Below are 18,757 nucleotides of genomic sequence, written 5' to 3'. Positions count from 1 at the left end.
ACTTGTCTGTCTGGTGTGACTCTCCCAGGCACTTCAGACAAGATTCGTGCGGGTCGCTCGTGGGCATAGGTTTAGCGCAGGAGGCGCACAGCTTGAAGCCGGGAGCGTTGGGCATGAGCCCGGCCCCGCGGCCGGGGGAGAAAGGGGGGAGACGACCCCCTTAACCCCCTGGACTATTTAGAACAACTTTACAACTACTTAACTAACTTACAACAAACTCTAAGACTATAACTATAACTACAACTATGATACAACAAGAAAAGCTAGGGAAAGTGGAGAACAGCTAAGCAGCGCTCCACAGTTCCAACGACCGTCAGGGGCGGTAAGAAGGAACTGAGGGGGCGCCGGGTCGGCTGGGGTATATATTCAGCGCCATGAAGGCGCCACTCTAGGGGGCTCCACAGCCGACCCGCCGGTGTTGCTAGGGTAAAAATCTTCCGACGATCGTGCACGCGGCGCGCACACACCTAATGGAATGGATATGAGCAAGCACTCGAAGAAGAAGTTTGGATTCTCCTTTCCTGGACCGGATGAGTTCCTGTTGCCTCAGTTATAATACAATTGTTCTTTTATATTTTTATTTACAATATTTGATTCTTTTCTAATTAGTAGAGTGTAGGATTGGGTCTTTACTTACACAACACAGAAATTCAGATTTTACACCCCCCAAAAATGTAAAACACAATATAAAGTTCGACAACTCTTTTGATTTAAAATCAACAACTAGTAACGCAGTGTGTATTTTTTAATAATTTTGTTAACAGGGTTGTGTTGCTTATCGTTCAGTGTTATCCAAAATTGTGTGTTCCCTGTCTGAATGCTACATTTTGCTCTCAACATGTTTTTAACGTGTCGTTTTGCTGAAACTGTGTGATTTCAAAGATGCTGAAGCATTTCTTTGAGTGCCTGTTGCTAGGGATTTCTGTCATTACAATTGTTCACATTAAAATGAAACAGAAACATGCACACGGTCTATTTACAGTGTTAGAGTTTCTATGTGTGTAATAATTAAAACGAATAATAATAGTCGGTTGCAGTGCCTGTTGCAGCTGCAGAGGCGGGCCTCGGGGAACCCCTGCTCTACACTGCATTTGGAAGCTGCCTCCCAGCCCAAGGGGGGACAGACTCAAGGTAGCTTTGCTCAAGCTAGTACACTGGAAATAACAACCAGGACAGGAGGGGTAGCTCCGTGGTTTAAGCATTGGTGTGCTTAAACCCAGGGCTATGAGTTCAATCCTTGAGGGGGCCATTTAAGCATCGGGGGGAAACAAACAAAAACTGTCAGAGACAATACTTAGTCCTGCTAGTGAAGGCAGGGGACTGGACTTGATGACTTTCAAGGCCCCTTCCAGTTCTATGAGATAGGTCTCTCTCTCTATGGGCAATGGCACAAGCTAGCCAATTGAATACAGACCTAGGGGGTGGATGGGATTGTACTCAACAGGCTAGCCCATGTGGCTGCCTATGCATGTAACATTCTGGAGTTTTCAGTTCTCCCCACACCTTTTATTGATTGATTGATTGATTGATTGATTTGGGTGTGACGTTGCACTCCATACACTTTATGGAAATAGGCTTATGAATATGACATAACTAGAATATGCTTCACGCTAAATACCCCTTGAATGGTGTCATTAGCAAGCTTGTAATCTACTGAGTGCGTTCACTCTATTTGTTTCCTATCCCTGTGTTATTCTGTGTGTGCAACTGGCTCTGTGGGTGTATGTCTGTGTGTCTCTGGGTCCATGTGCGTAGTGTGTCCTTGTGTAACTGTCTCTGTGTGATGCGCGTAACTGTGTCTGTGTGCATCACGCTTACCACCCCTCCTGGCAGCCTCCTCTCCCTGCTGCTGCCCCATCCGCTCTCGCCTTCCCAGCCAGATGCCCTTTGTCCTCCCTATCTCCATGCCCATAAGTGTTTGAATAACACAGGACAACAGGAGTGAATCTGAGCTCCCTGGTGCCCCCATAGCGGCCAAACCCCTAACCCCACAAAAGGACCACAAAAATCGGGAGCCAGAGCCGGAGCAAAACTGTTAATCTCCCAACTGAGCCCAGCCCAGTGTCACAGAAAGGAAGAGGGCGGGACTCAGCTGTATAAGAGGCGGTGGTGACTAACTTTGTTTTTACTTTCCTCTTCGACATGCTTTCCTTCTCCGTCCCGGGAACCTGCAAATGAAGACGCAGAGAAATCACTCCGTGGCTGATTGAGTACAGAGGTGGTGCGAGTGGCCATGGAGGTCCTGAGGGCCAGGGACAAGAAGGACCTGGGAGACAGACTACTCCAGACGGCGAGGACAGGTAAGTGGGGAGCTCTCAAGAGGTGATTGTCCGCTCCCTAAGGGGGATCTTGTCTATAGGTCTCCTTGTACAGGAACTGCCTGCTTATCGGCCTGCCAGGCAGAGAAATCAGCAATGCTGCTGGCTTCCTGGAACAGTGTGAAGGGCAGAATTATGCAGTTCCTTCCCAAGCAAGACTGCCACTGGGTGTCGTGGATCCACAGGGGTTTAGACACCTAACTCCCCCGCTGAGCTCCTCAAAAGGAGTTAGGGACTTCCATTGTACCACCAAGGACCAGTACTTGACAGTTTGCTTCTCCCAGCGCAACCCCCATCTCTTACTTCTCCTTTCTCTTACTTCTCCTTTAGCAAATGGGAAATTAACCCCTTCACACCCAGTGGGGAATCATCCTGAGTGGGGAAAAAGAGTCACACTTAAAAAAAAATATTACAGCAATTTCCTACATGCACTACACAGGGAAATTCTGCATCAGACAGAGGCACACACCAGAGAGAGACCTAACATTTGGGGGGGACGGGGCAGAGGAGAGAGACACAGGGCAGATCTATTCATACTGCGAAGGAGGGAAAGAGAGAAGGGGTGTTGGAAAGGGAGGACGAGGGAGAGAAGAAGGCCTGTGTATGGGGCGAGATAGATGTGGGGCTACTCACACTCTGAGGGAGGAGTCCGACATCCAAGGAACGTTATTTCTTGCTCCACCAATCCAACAAGGAAGCAAACATTCTCCTTCTTATGGGAGAGGGTTTGTTTCTATCTCCCCCTCTCGCCAGTTCCTCATTGCGACATCCATTGCTTCAGCTATGGGTCACCCCAAACCTTCTCCTGATAGCTCCCAAAGCCTGTCCTTGTGGGGGAGCGGCTCGCTCGGGCGGAGCCCCTGAAGGGCAGGAGCCGAATCTCTCTCCTCCTTCTCTCCCTCCCTCTCCCAGTCTCTCCTGCAGCTACAGGCACAGGTGCAGGAACTAGGAGTGCGGGGTTACAGCAGCAGGCCCTGGTGTTATGTGGGGCTCTGCTCCCGGCCCCACCCAGGGGCCCAGCTGCCAGTCCTGTGCCTGGGGCCCGCCTCAACACCCTTACCCCGTCTGAATCTCCCCCTTCTGGATCACAGTCCTACTCCCGGCACTGGCTTAGGGGCCAGGGGGTGCAGACAGGGGTAAAAAGTTTGGGGACCACTGCTTTACAGTTTCACTGGCTTACAACTCCCCCACTATAAAAAAGTGTTCCAGCGCCACTGGCTACAGGTGGCGCCCAGCAGCGCCCAGCCCAGAGACACGGGTGGGTTGACCTTTGTCCAGCTGTGTCAGGGAGGAGCCATGCACCAGTGATGCAGTTTTGGGGTGATGTTCAAGTCTCACCCTCTAGCCTGTTACATGATTGATGGAGAGCTCTATAACGCTGTGTTAACTGCACCGAGAAGCTGGTTGGCCACGCTGCTCCTTGGTACAAGCTGAGATTGTGCAGTGGAGACTTGGCAAAAGCATTTCTTCTGGTAACTGGAGGGATCCTGGCAGTGGGGGAGGTTGGGCAGGTAGGCTGGGATGGAAGGATGGAGGCGGGATCCCGGAAATGTGGGAGGCAGGTGGCGTGGGGAGCGCAGGCTGCTGGAGTGGGCGGGTTTCAGGAGGGATCCCAGCAGGGGCAGAGGCTGCTCCAGTCCCTTTCTGAGTGAGCTCCCTTTTGTCGCCCAGCAAGTGTAGCCGCCCACATGCCCAGAGATAGACTGACCAGATGTCCTGATAAAATCGGGACTGTCCTGATATTTAACCCTTTGTCCCGCGTCCCTATCAATGTACCATCGGGATGCCATTTGTCCCGATATTCAGGTAAGGAGATGAGCAGGAGGGAGGTGCTGACGCTGTGGGTGCTCCGGGACTGGAGGACCCACGGGGAAAAATTGCAGCCAAACTTCCCCCTCCTCGCCTCCTTCTTCCTCTCTCCCCCCAGTGCACCGTGTCCCCGCTCCTCCCCCGCTCCCAGCGCTTCCCACCGCCTAACAGCTGTTTGGCGGCGCTTAGCACTTTCCAGGAGGGAGCAGAGAGGAGCAGGGACGCAGCGCGCTCAGGGGAGGAGGTGAAGAAGAGGCAGGGGAGAGGCGGGGACTTGGGGGAAGGGGGTGGAATGCGGCAGAGCAAGGGTGGTGCAGGGGCGGGAAGAGGTGGGGGATGGGCGAGCACCCACCCGGCAGAGGGGAAGTCGGCACCGTAGGGGTGAGTGGCGGGCGGGGGGTGAAGAAGCAAGCGGCGGGGGTGAGGAGGTGAGCAGCAGGCCGGGGGATGAGGAAGGGCGCAGGGAGGGCCGAGTGGGGAGGGGGCGGGACCTGGGACAGAGTGGGGGCGAAGTCTAGGAGAAGCGGGGGAGGACTGTGGGCGTGGCTGACGGTACCCCAATGTGTCCCGATATTTTAGTGTTGTGATCTGGTCACCCTACCCAGGGAACACAGGCCAGGCTCATCCAGGGATGAAGGCTCAGGTCAGTCCTGGGGCCAGACACTAGGGTTGCCAACTTTCTAACTGCACAAAACCAAATACCCTCGCCCCTTCCCTGGGGCCCCACCCCCACTCACTCCATCCCCCCCTCCCTCTGTCACTCACTCTCCCCCACCCTCACTTTCAGCATGGACAAGGGCTGTGGTGGCCCTGCCTCTTCCCCTCCCTGCTCCGCCCCTTCCCCACCATTGCTACATGTACTTTACCAGGACAATACTGACCAGCAAATTATAAGTTTGTATAAGGCAGACTTCGTACCAAGATTATTACAGTAGTGTGTAGGGTGTGGCTACAGGGCTGTATTCTGTCACACACCTCTTGAACGTTTCCTTTATAACCATAACAGCTAGAGACTAACTTTTAAAAAATGACTAAGTGGCCTGCTAAACCCAGGGTTGTGAGTTCAATCCTTGAGGGGGCCACTTAGGGATCTGGGGTAAAAATCAGTACTTGGTCCTGCTAGTGAAGGCAGGGGGCTGGACTCGATGACCTTTCAAGGTCCCTTCCAGTTCTAGGAGATGGGATATCGCCATTAATTAATATTTTAAAAAATGGAAGCTGTGACTCTGAAAAACAGTTGGGAGATCAGTCTGCACCTTCACCTCCATTGTACTAGTTCTTTATCCTGCCATCCTCAGCAGGACACGCCCCACAGTCTGGGAAACACCGGGTTAATAGCACTATGGGAGCAGAGTTAAGGATGAGTGTGGGCTGATCACTGAGAATGTTTCTGTCCCAGGCTCTTTGCTAATGCAAGGGATGTTCAGGTTGGTTTCACGGCTTGGCTACACTCGAAACTCCAAAGCGCTGCTGCGGGACCGCTCCCGCGGCAGTGCTTTGAAGTGCGAGTGTGGTCGCATGCCAGCGCTGGGAGAGAGCTGAGGGGATTAGCTCCCAGCGCAGGGGCACTGTTTACACTGGCGCTTTACAGCGCTGTAACTTGCTGTGCTCAGGGGGTGGTTTTTCACACCCCTGAGCGAGAAAGTTGCAGCGCTGTAAAGCCCCAGTGTAGCCATAGCCTCAGATTCTTCAGTCACCTTAGCTTGTGGCTTCCATCATTTTCAGTGTTTGTTACCGCTGTGTTCAACGGTAGCCCCCTCCTTTGAAATGCACTTGGCAACCTCAACTGTAACTTAACCATTTTGTCCATTTGCAGAGGAAAAGGCTGGTGCTTCCCAGATGCAAACTGTCCACATTGCTGATGGGGGCCTGACCCCGCGGAAGCCAACGTGGGTGAGGCCGTCCCAAGCTGTGCTGGAGAACCCCAGCGTCTCCCCGATTGGACTTATTTTGATCTCTTCCACTTTTTCGTTTATTCCAATCTACTCACTGGTGCTGCTGTATTGGGCATTCAGGGCCACAGACAGAACCCTCCACCTCCACCCGATCCCCAAGAACCGTTCAGGAGAAAAGGTAAATAAGAGCCGATAGCAATACACAGTACAGGGAGTCAGAGGCAGCACTCTCAGTGCAGGGCAGGCAGCTGGTGTGTGATAACTGAGCCCCTCCGTGCAGTGACACATGAGGGCAATGAACACCTTCGGAGGACAGTGCGTGGTGATGAACCTTACACTCTTAGGGCAGGCCCGGTGGGTAGAGATCGATCTATCGGGGATTGATTTATCGCGTCTTGTCTAGACGCGGATAAATCGATCCCCGATCGCGCTCCCTATCGACTCCAGAACTCCAGCTCGTGAGAGGCGGAAGCGGAGTAGACGGGGGAGCGGGAGCGGTCGACTTGCCGCTGTCCTCATGGCCAGGTAAGTCGACCTAAGATACGCCGACTTCAGCTACGTGAATAGCGTAGCTGAAGTTACGTATCTTAGGTCGACCCCCCACTTAGTGTAGACCAGGACTAAGGGAGCCCGAAGAAAATATATAAGCTGCATCAATTTTCCCCTCCTGCCCCAAACCCAGAGTGTTAGAGCCCTTCTCTGTACCTAGGGTAGAGGGCATTGCAGAAAGGAGTTTGAGAGTTTTTTACCCTGAAATGGAATTGCTTGTGCCACTCAAAATGCAGGAAGGTGGGACAGTTCTAGCTTTCTTCTCTTGCTTCTTTTCATCCTGATGTAATTGTTAAGCCCCAGAGCCCCTTTTGGAAAAAAAACCCTTCAAATTCCCCCCTCCAAATTCCTCCGATTTTTTTTCATCCTTTGATCAATTAACATAACCTCTCGATCTGCTCCTCTTAGAGTTCTTCATCCTCCCCAGGCCTGGGGGGCCTGCAGTGGCCCTTCCATTGCCCGGGGCTGACAGCAGGAGCCCCACTGCCCAGGGCTGATAGCTGGACCCCCAGATTCTGTGTGTGTGTGGGGGGGAATTCTGCCTAGAACATTAATTCTGCACAAATTCTGCATTGCACAGTGGCACAGAATTCCAGCAGGAGTCAATGATGCATATGTCTCCATGGCAGAGTTAACCCAAATCTGGGCACTCGGTCAGGTACGTGGGTTTAAAGCACCACTAAATCCAAATGCGAGGTTTCTGTGTGTGGATGGGAAGCAGGTTAGGGCAGCTCCTGGGGAGTAGCCTGGACTAATGCTGCAGTGAAGACACACCTGTAAGAATGGGGTTTAGTCTCTGGCCTCTCTTCTTGCCTCCTTCACCTCCTTTCAGTGTTTGAAGGACTTGGCTCTCTTTAGGGACGGAGAGTGTGAAACACCTGCACCGCTGCAGATGTAATAGAAACAAGATTAAAAAGAGAATTGGATTAAAATAAAAGAAACTGCTTGTGTCATATAACCTGTCTGAGGAATACTTTGCAAGGGCCAGACACATAGGAACCCTTAGCTTAGTTACAATGACAAGGAAGAAAGGATGATGTTACATGTCTAGAAAGCAAACCCCTCCTCTGACCCTCCTGGCCAGTGTCCCCTCACACAGCAGTGCTAGAGAGACCTCTCCCACCCAGCCACCCACCCAAGCTGCTTATCAACCTGCTCGTGTTTTCCAAACCAGTTTTCTCCCGTTACACATACAAACACAGTAGGGATGGGAAACGGGTGCATCCTCTTGGAGATGGATCACTGAGGATAAGAAGACCCTTTAATGACAATTAATAGCTCTCTTTCAAATGCTTAACCACCTAACACTGATAGCATATTCCGTAGGTCCTTGTGTCTGGCTAGACCCAGTTTAACAATTTTCTATTGCCATGAGTTGGAAATTATTGACAGACCTCCAGCTCTTTGTCAAATCAGTTATGTAATGGGAACTGGGGCTACAGCTGGGCGAATACCAGATGTTTTGTTTCGTTGGCAGCTAAAAAAAGTTTTTTAAACAATTGTTTCGAGTCCGACTGAAAATGAAAACTTTCACACTTTTCAGTCACTCAAAACCCCCCAATAACCTTGTTTTGGATCAAAACAAAATGCTTCATTTCAGCTGAGCATTTGAAAACATTTTTGAATTTTGAAAATTAAAATAAAAGGCAATTTCAGAAGGAAAGGTTTCATTTTGAAAATGTCAAAATGAAACATGTCAGGGTCTTAGGAATTGTTTTTCCCTTTTTGTGACCAAAAATTCTGCAACATTTACATGAATTCACGAAACATTTCAGTGTTGCTGCATCTGCATTTTTCACCGAAAAATATTTCAGTCGAAATTCACCCCGTTCTAACTGGCATTTGCGGCATTCCCTAAACCTGTTGAATGGAAGCAAGGAGGAAAGAAATAACGTGTGTGTTTGTGTGTGTGTGTTTTTTTCCACCGGATCTCCCATAAATGACTGTGCTAGACCTTTCACAGGCAATTGAAGAACATGAGAAGTGCCAGTCGATTTCTGTGGACAAGCCTCCCCGCTTTGGAACTCGTCATGGTGTGCCACGTGTACCGGAGGCCATGATAAATCCAGCTGTAAGTGAGATTATTTACAGAGCACGGATATAGTGTGGTCCTTGAGAGAAGCCCCATTAAGTATAAGTCTATGGGCTGCCTGGTTCTGCACTAGTTGCCAGTTGCAAATGGCCTTCAAGGGTAGCCACAAGTTGAGCATCTGGCAGGAGGCCAGTCTGGGGGTGACTTGGGGGTGAATTCCTAAACGTTAGAAGAAAATTTGCCAAAAACAAATAAAAAATGCTTCTAGAGCATTGCTGTGAATCTGTTAGGCAGCTGCTGTACGCCAACCCAGAGGTGGCTGCATTTCTGTGGTGGGTGAAGTGATCCCTGCCTTTAACTGGCATTATGGAATAGTTGCATCAGTGTAGGGTGACCAGACAGCAAGTGTGAAAAATCAGGACAGGGAGTGGGGGGTAATAGGAGCCTATATAAGAAAAAGACCCAAAAATCGGGACTGTCCCTATAAAATCAGGACATCTGGTCACCCTACATCAGTGTCAGTCCCAGGATAGTAGAGAGACAAGATGGGTCAGGTAATAGCCACCTCCCCAGGTGTCTCTTTAGTTTGCAAAGCAGTTTTGACTCCTCCTAGGGTAAGAAGCACTATAGGCAGTACATGTAAGCCTGGTATTATTAATTCATTACAGCTTGATCAGTAAATCTGCTGCTCTGCTGATGAGTTTGAGCCCACCTCCCGGCATCGCTGTTTCTCCCTCCATCCTGCCTGTCACTCCTTCTGCCTGTTCTCTCCATTCCCCCACCCATCACATCCCACTTCCGTCTGTGCTTTTGCCTTCTTCTCCTTGCACCTGGTGACAGCTTCCCCAACGCTCGCTCTTCACTTCATCCCCTTGCCCCCACCCACCTGACCCTTATGATCCAGATGCTCCAACCTGGTCCCTGTGCCCACCCTTCCTCCGTGTCCCTCCCTTTCCCCTGCTCTCTCTGGAACACCTGCTCCTTCTCTAAAAATATCACCCCCATCCACAGCCTCTTCATTGCCCACTGCCTCCATCTCCAAGCACTCCCAGAAACCTGGATCCTGCTGACTGATACCAGCTGCGCCCTGGATCACCCCTAATGGTCCATGGCAGGGGTGTTGGACTCCTCCCATCCCCCATCACTCCGACCCACAAGCTGCGGATATTTTGGATTCCTCCCTCTCCCTCGCCTCACACACTTGGGCTATTTATAAATCTCACCGCTTCTTCCTCCTCGGTCTTAAAGCAGTTTTACGTCTAACGCGTCATCTCGCCTTTGTATTAGGATTTGAAATTTACCTACATCGGACCTAAGAGGAAGCCCTACACCAGGCACATGGAAGAGGGAACGCAGCTCAGCTTGACAAAGCAAAAATACTTCACAAGTGAAAGAGCAAGGGAATCTCTCTGGACTGCCTTTCTGAGAGCAGGTAAGCTCAATGGGATGCTGCTTTGATCCATGGTTTAAGCATTCTAACTCCTTAGTGTTCCTGGGTAATAGCCATGCTGTGTGATGTGTGCACTCAACCAGCGGTCACAGGTTTGCTGCGGACAATAATGTAACACAGTTGAGCGTACCCCCTGTGGTGTGGGAGGCTTTCTATAAATGTATTTCCTGCTTTTCAGAGGTTAACGTTTAGCCAGTTTCTGGATGGGCAGGAGACAGCACTGGACAACCCTAATCCTGCTTTAACATTTGCACTAAGCTGGAGTGAGGGTTAAAAAAAAAAGTACAAATTGGGATAGCACAGTGGTTTGAGCATTGGCCTGCTAAACCCAGGGTTGTGAGTTCAATCCTTGAGGGGGCTATTAAGGGGTCTGGAGCAAAAAAAAATAGTTGGGGATTGGTCCTGCTTTGAGCAGGGCGTTGGACTAGATGACCTTCTGAGGTCCCTTCCAACCCGGATATTCTATTCTAGGATTCTATATTCTGGAGGGGGCAGTTTAGCCACCTCTCTGCTCTAAAGAGCGTACAAGGCATTTCTTGCTTGGTCACTCAGATTTTGGCTATGTGGGAATGGGAGACTGAGGCTTTTCCTTCAGTCCACAATAATAACTGTAAGAGATGTCCTGCTTGAGTCAGGCTTTGCTTCAGCAACACTTCCAGGGAGCGAGACATGGGTGGATGTTTTGGTCTTATTGGAGCAAAGTGAATGATGGGGAGAATAATCCACACGTCCATTTGCATTTGAAATGTGTTATCGATCCAGCCATGTCTGTGGCCCTTTCCTGTGAGCTTTCCATCAACTACTGAGCACAGAGCTTCACTAACAGGAGTATTCATAACAAGTCAATGTTTAGATGACTCTGAATTGTAGGTTCGATTGCAATGTTTGAAGGTCATGCTATATGTTGGCTAGTTCCATAAGCCATCCAATCAGAGAACAGAAACAAGGCCATGTGGCTTCAGTATCTTTCCATGCAGGCATTCGTTTCAGAGTCCAAATATTGGACACTCACAAGGAACTCTTTGTGAGCTGCTGAGAGAGAGAGAACTTCACAAATAATTTTAATCAACAAATAAACTCAGCAACGATACAGTAGGCTCTAGTCCATCGTTGTCCATAACTTTTGACACCCTCAGCCCTTCTTTCCTCACTTTTATACTTTGTTCATCACTCCTCCCACTCCACAATCTGCTCCACCTTTGACTCCCATACCCTACTTTCCCCATCATAAAGTCCATCCCACCAGCCCACAGCCCTGGTCTCATGTGGGTGGACACCTCGAGAGAGTGCCATGAGCATGCCAACTTCCTCCACTACAGGGTTGGTCTCTCCTCCTTTAGATCTGCCATCTTCTTGTTCAAAGAAAGACACCTTCCTTCCTCATCCCCTACCAACAATCTCCATAATTTATTTGCAACATTTAACTTCCTCATTAAACCCACCAAGTGACCTACTCGTCTGTCTGTATCCAGGATCGTACCAGCTTCTCCACAGAGAAACAAACTTGGCCAAAATATACCTCTTCTTCTTCCCTCTCCCTGCCCAACCACCACTTCCTTCCCCTATCATTGGCCTTGAAGTCTCCCACCTTATCCCCATGACTAACTCTCCATCACTGCTCCAGTGACCCTGTCCCTTCTCACCTTCTTACCTCAACTGTCCCTGTACTAAACCCCCTCCATCGCCCCTTTTGTCAACCTCTCACTGGCCTCTGGCTCCTTCCCCTCACAAGACAAGCTTGTCATGGTTTCTCCTATCAAACACCCATGCTCAGCCCTGCCTGCCTCTCCAACTACTGCCCCATCTCTCTTGGCTCCTCCATCTCTAAACTCACCAAATGGACTGTCGACAGCTAATGGATCGAATTCCTCTTTTCCAGCTCCATCTTGGACCATTATTCTCTGACTCCCAACGTTTCCACTCCACTGAAACAGCTCTCATTAGGATCTCTCTTAACCTCTTTCTCCTCAGATCCTGGGGTCTCTCTGCTCCAGCCTCATCCTTCAATCTCTCTGCTATTCCTGAAACTATCAATTCTCCTTTCCTCCTTGACAGATTAACCTCACTGGACTTTTGAGACAGGGTCCTCTCCTAGAGCAGGGGTGATTCAGGGAGTTGGGGTAATACTAGGCAGTGGAGATATCAGTGTGGGAGGAGCGGTCAAAGAGATGGGGAAGCAGGGAGATGCCACAAAGCTGCAGAGTTGCTCCTCAGCTGTCTCTCCAAAGGGCTGAACCATCTTAGTAGCATTCTCAGCCCTTTGTCCACCCAGTGAAGAGACAGGGGCAGAGCTCTGCCTGCTACACTGATTGAGGGGCTGGGCTGCCCCCCAGCATGTGTAGCTACTCAGATTGACTACCTTCCCCAGGAGTTGGGGAATTGCGGAAGAGTAGCCAATCAGATAGGTATTTTGTAGATTTTTGTCCATTAGGGTGAGGAAAATCTGTAGTCTCTGGGAGACCAATTGAGTTGCAGCTCTGAAGATAATTAACTAGAGGGTCATATGCCTGGTTCAGATCTGATTGGGTAAGAGTGTCCGCTGTGATGTGAGAGGAGCAGCGTAAGCAGACAATTATTCAGCTAGAGGTTTGATTCACTTTTTCTTTTTCCTCTTCCAGGGGACATGGAACATCCTGCATCAGTGTCTGATCCTCCCACTGGTTAGTTCATCCTTCAGGGTGTGGGGAGTTGTCCTGTTTGCAGCACAGAAAGTAGAAGGAAAAGACTCATTACAGAGACAGTGGCAGAGCTAGAAAGGGAACCTAAGAGTCTGAGTCCTCTCTGGGACTAATCCCTAGAATTACCTCCTTTTCCCCCTCAGCCCCCACCTGCTCAGACGTAGAAACAAACTCCCAAACTCCCCAGACTCCCCTAGACAGTAGAACCTCCCTGACCACGGAGGGGAGCGCAGAGGCACTGACGTTTGATCTACAGAAGGGTGAGGGTGGGAAAGGGAGGGTACCCAGGCCTGGGTGGAGGCATGGCTAGACTGTATAGTTTGTTTCTCTTGTTATAGGCAGAAGCACAGGGAAAACAACAAGAGATTTCCTGGTAAATACCTTGGATGACTTGGGAGAGAGCGAGTTGAAGAACTTCAAGAGCAAACTGACCGACATTGATCTGAAGGAGGGATATGACCACATACCTAAAGGGAAACTGGAGAATGCAAAGTCTCTAGAGGTCACTGACCTCTTGATTGGACACTACACAATGGATTATGCATTGGAGGTGACCATGACCGTGCTGGAAGCCATCAACCGGAAAGACCTGGCACGGAGATTAAGAAGCGTAACAAGGACTCTGCCTCTCTGTACCTCAAGGTGTTACCGAAAAATACCCATATTCACCACTGTTATATAATGATAAATTTTGTACAATGCATGTGTCAAGGCTGAATCCCCACTCTGTCACTTTGAGTATAGAAGGTGGGGCCCGCAAGGATTTTAAAATTTAATACTTGCCACTCCAGGCTTGTATTAAACTTCCAAGGTTACAGCGTTTCTCTGACTTTGGCTTGGTAAATGCTGCCACCACCCAAATGCAAAAAAAATCCCCTTGGACCCAGGAAGGAGCACTTGGGAATTCCTCCCTCAAGCCCTTTCACCCCCCTCTGGGGAAGAGCTGAGAAAGAAAACAAAGGAAATTAGCTGTTGCTATGAGCTAATCAAACAGCATACACAAACCTCTTAGGACACCAAAAATCCAATCCTGTTCTTAAAAAAGGGTAAATTTTATTAAAAACAAAAAGGAAGAAAATACATCTGGGACTTAGGCTTTTGCTAGATTTAAAAAGAGCAATTCCAAAAACTAGGCACCCAAAATAGCTTTCTTGGGGGTTCAGCTTAAAGGTTACAAGCAAACAAAAGCATCTGGGGTTAGCACAGAGGAGTCCACAAGCCAATAAGAAATAAAACAAATAACCCTAATCACATCTTCCTAGACATTCCCTAATTTTACTTACATATTTGAGGCTTCAGATAAGTAGGTTCGAGGTATGAATTGATAATCTATAACCATACCTGGCTTAAGCTGCTTACAGCATTGCTTCTCCATCTCTGCAATCCAGAGAACAACAGACAAAGGGGAAATGTCTTTCCCAATTTTAAAAATTGCCACTTTCCCATTGGCTTTTTTGGTCAGGTGCCCACTCCTTTTCTTTTATGGGCTTGTTAACCCTTTACAGGTAAAGCAAGCAGGGAACAGACCAAGAGGGATTTTACAGCTAACTGACTGGCTGGGTGTCCATCAAGGGGATCTACTCCCCCCCTTCATTTATAACACCATTTCTCCTCAGATCTTGGGGTCTCTCTGCTCCAGCCTCATCCTTCAACCTCTCTGCTATTCCTAAAACTGTCAATTCTCCTTTCCTCTTTGACAGCTTATCTTCACTGGGCGCTTGAGACAGGGTCCTCTCCTAGGTCAGGGGGGATTCAGGGAGTTGGGGTAACACTAGGCAGTGGAGATATCAGTGACAGAAGAGTGGGCAAAGAGATGGGGAAACAGGAGACACCACAAAGAGGAGGGGCAGCTCCAGAGCTGCTCCCCAGTTGGCTCTGCAAAGAACTGAAGCATCTTAGTAGCAATCTCAGCCCTTTGTCCACCCAGAAAAGAGACACCGATTGCGGGGCTGGGCTGTCCCTCAACATGTGTAGCTACTCGGATTGGCTGCTTTCCCCAGGAGGTGGGGAACTGGGAAAGAGTAGCCAATCACATGGGGATTTGGGGGATTTTTTCCATAAATGGGTGAGGAAAACCTCTAGTCTCTGGGAAACCCATAGAGATGCATCTCTGAAGATAATTAATTAGAATGTCATGTGCCTGGTTCAGATCTGATTGGCTAAGAGTGCCTGCTGTGGTGTGAGAGGAGCAGCATAAGCAGACAATTATTCAGCTAGAGGTTTGATTCACTTATTCTTTTTCCTCTTCCAGGGGGCGTGGAACATCCTGCATCAGTGTCCGATCCTCCCACTGGTTAGTCCATCCTTCAGGGTGTGGGGAGTTGTCCTGTTTGCAGCACAGAAAGTAGAAGGAAACGACGCATTACTGAGACAGTGGCAGAGCTAGAAAGAGAACTAAGAGTCCAAGCCCTCTCTGGGACTAATCCCTAGAACCACCCCCTTTCCCTCCTCAGCCCCCACCTGCTCAGTCGTAGAAATAAAATCCCAGACTCCCCTAGACAGTAGAACCTCCCCGACCAAGGTTGGATTCTAATCCAAAACAGATGTGAGGGGAGCGCAGAGGCACTGAAGTTTGATCTACAGAAGGGTGGGGGTAAGGAAGGGCAAGTACCCAGGACTGGCTGGGGGCATGGCTAGACTATATAGTTTGTTTCCCTTATTATAGGCAGAAGCAGAGGGAAAACAACAAGAGATCTCCTGGTAAACACCTTGGATGACTTGGGAGAGAGCGAGTTGAAGAACTTCAAGAGCAAACTGACTGACATTGATCTGAAGGAGGGATACGACCACATACCTAAAGGGAAACTGGAGAATGCAAAGTCTACAGAGGTCACTGACCTCTTGATCAGACACTACACAGTGGATTATGTGATGGAGGTGACTACAATAGTGCTGGAAGCCATCAACCGGAAAGACCTGGCAAGGAGATTAAGAAGCGTAACAGGGACTGGTGACGAATCAGACTGTGCCTGGCCGTGCCTCCCTGTATTTCAAGGTGTTTCCCACAAATACCCATATTCACCACTGTTATATAGTTATAAGTTTTGTACAATGCATGCCTTGCAAGATATTTTAAAAGTCTTGATCTTTTGAACATTAATATCCTGTTAGATTGCATATGTTCTCATTGTATGTGAAGTTAGTGAAGTTTTGCTATGTGTCTGTTACTGAAATATAGTGTGAGGTTGGGAACACCCCAACCAGCCTTTCAGGTAAAACAATGGAGAAGCCAGACAGTGGTTAATGATTCATCAACACCCATCAAGGAAAGAATCCACTATCCCAGAAACTGTAGACAATGGAGACTTCTCAAAGGGATCATGCATACAATGGAGACTGCTTGACCACTGAGGACTGTCTGTTCCCCATGTCATAGCAAAAGATCTTTCCAGCAAGCTGGAAGAAACTATAAAAGAGGGGAAGTGACATGATCACTTGGCCTTTCCCCGCTTCCTCCCAACTCAACATCTGGAGGAATGTCTAGAGGACAAAGACGTTGAACTGAGGAAGGGTGGTCTCAGGCTGGAAAAGAGTCCCAGCCTGTGTATTGAGGATCTGTGACCAGCTTGTACCATCCTGCAGGATGAGACACTGCTTGATTCAAATCCTATTTAGTTTGTGCGAATATATTTTTATTTCTTAAGTAACCAACTTTGAGCTCTACACTTGCTACTTATAATCACTTAAAATCTACCATTTTATAGTCAATAAACCTGTTTTATATTTTACCTAAAACAGTGTGTTTTGGTTGAAGTGCTTGGGAAATCTCAGCTCAGTTTACACAGGCGAGTGTGCGTCCTCTCCACATTGAGGGACAGGCGGAGTCGGTAATGAACTTAGACCGGGCATGTTTCTGACCAGTGCAAGACAGCACAGTTCTGGGGTGCATGACTGGGGAACTGGGTGGAATTAGCTGGAGCCTCCCTATTGATGGTTCATGAGAGGCTAAGAGATCATTCATGTAACTCAGCTGGGTGTGTCCCTGCCTGTGGATGGCTGTGTAAGTGCAGTGCCTGTTAGAGGTTTGTGGCTTGACACAGCATCACAGAGTGAGAGGGACACCCCGGGTTGGGAGAGAGGGCTCAGCGGTCCCACAGTCCAGGTTGCACCCCAGGGACCCATCACAGAAGAGCTCAGCCTTGTTTCTATACAAGGAGCCCACTGCATTGTCTTCTTCGCAGAGAAGACCCAGAGGCCCATGGAGCTCAGTATCCTGTCTCTGACAAGGGCCAGCACCAGTGCTCATTATCCACATAAATGTCTAATCCTTCTTGAATTCAGCTAGGTTCTGGGCCTCACGTGTACCTTGTGGCAGGGAGTTGTCAGGCCTTAAAATTAGTATTATTATTTTATACGAAGCCCAGTTAGCTTTGATCCATTTTAAAATTTGCTGCCTTTCAGTTCAAGTGTCCCCCTGTTCTTGCATTATAGAAAAGTGTGACTAGAAGTGCCCAGCCCACCTTAGGTTTATAGAATGGCACAGGAATATTTTCAGTATTATTTTCCGTTCCTTATGCAGCCCACTCATTTGTTGTTGTATTTTTTAGTATTATACCTCATTATCCTTTGCAAGATCAGGTATCAAGGTCAGTGTTTCTCATATATTTACATGGCCATTAGCTGTTTTAGTCTATAAAAAATAGTCCGTGTTAATACAATAGTAAAAATGCACTGTTAACACCTAGAACGTCCCAGAATGGCAATGATAAGGAGGACTGGGGAACTCTAACTCTGCCCCTTGGTGTCTTTGCTCTACAATGCAGGGGGACTTTCAAGCATCTCTTCCAACTGTTGACCTGTCCCCCATCCCAAACTGCTGCTACATCTCGCTGCTCCCAGGGAAAAGGTCTCTGATTTCTGATCCATCCCCCAGCGCTAAACCACCGATCCCACCCTCCTCCTGGCGACTGTCCATCTGTCCATACCCTGGACCCAACTCTGGCTGCCTCTTGGCCTGTTGCAGTGCAGGCAAGAGCTGCAAGCAAAGAGGCAACCAGGTGACTGTGTTAAGCCGGCAATGTTCCGGGGAGGGTCAGCATTACAGCTAGCTGTCCTGGGCCCTGCAGTATTAGCCCTCGCCCTGCCGGTCAGTACAGCTTCTCTTTTGTAGCCTCAGACACCCAGCCGGCCTGGCCATACACTGTAGTGGAGAACATGGTGTCACAGTTTTGGGGTAACTGTACCGTTGACTCCTCCCTCCACGCTCTGGTCCAGAAGAGCCCTCTCAGGTTTCTAGCCATCACCTCTCTCTGGGCAAAGTCCAGCCTGCATGTGTTGCTTTTTTCCCCAAGGACACTGTTTTGCCAGTCACCAACCGGCTCGCTCAAAGCACAGGACATTTATTTAAAGACACAAAGAAAACATATAAAACAACACCAAAGGCTAAACACACATTAAAAGTACCAGAAGTCGCCCATCAGCCCTGAGGACCGTGGCAGGCCTCAGTTCTGCCATCCTTTCCACAGACTCGGGTCCCCCTTGGATAAAAGATCATGTACCTCTGTTGAATCAAAAAGAAGGCCCCTCTCTCAGGGCTTGTCTACACTTGAAACGGTACAGCGGCGTGGCTGCAGCACTGGGTACCCCGTCAGTGTAGACACTACCTACACTGATGGGAGAATCCCTCCCATCAACATAGGTAACCCACTGCGCTGAGAGGCTGGAACTTGGTGAACAGAAGAATTCTTCCAACCGCCTCACACTGTCTATGGGCATGTCTACATGTACAGCGATGACCGATGCAGCTGTGTCGCTGCAACACGTCTCAGGAAGACGCTGCATGCTGAAGGCAGAGAGCTCTCCCACCAGCATAATAAAACTACCCGTGTGAGCGGCAGAAGCTATGTCAGTGGGAGAAGCTCTCCTGCTGACATAGCACTGTGCACTCGAGCGCTTATGCCAGCGTAATTTATGTCGCTCAGGGGGGTGGTTTATTCACACTCCTGAACGACATAAGTTTTGCCGACATAAGATGTAGTGTAGACATGGTCTATATCCGGGTTTAATCAACTGTGCTGCTCCCTAAT

The 18,757-nt window shown here is 49.1% G+C and overlaps 1 protein-coding gene across 2 annotated transcripts; it reads left to right on the top strand.

The window, feature by feature from the left end:
• The first annotated feature begins 1,588 nt into the window (after nt 1-1,588).
• LOC101934980 (uncharacterized) lies at nt 1,589-16,466 on the top strand. 2 transcript variants are annotated; one of them, XM_005314746.4, is made up of 8 exons: nt 1,596-2,300; nt 5,944-6,200; nt 8,535-8,642; nt 9,891-10,035; nt 12,672-12,713; nt 13,070-13,373; nt 14,983-15,024; nt 15,397-16,466. In XM_005314746.4, the coding sequence occupies exons 1-8, from the start codon at nt 2,234-2,236 to the stop codon at nt 15,446-15,448; spliced, it is 1,017 nt and encodes a 338-aa protein (XP_005314803.2). In that variant the 5' UTR covers nt 1,596-2,233; the 3' UTR covers nt 15,449-16,466. The 2 variants fall into 2 exon arrangements, with proteins under 2 accessions (XP_065450497.1, XP_005314803.2); XM_065594425.1 differs by having other exon boundaries at nt 1,589-2,300; nt 14,983-16,466.
• The last annotated feature ends 2,291 nt before the right edge of the window (nt 16,467-18,757 follow it).

Source organism: Chrysemys picta, chromosome 4, assembly GCF_011386835.1.
Source record: "Chrysemys picta bellii isolate R12L10 chromosome 4, ASM1138683v2, whole genome shotgun sequence".
Classification (NCBI taxonomy): domain Eukaryota; kingdom Metazoa; phylum Chordata; order Testudines; family Emydidae; genus Chrysemys; species Chrysemys picta.
The sequence above is the reverse complement of the archived record's forward strand: the minus strand, read 5'-3'. Positions and strand labels throughout refer to the sequence as shown.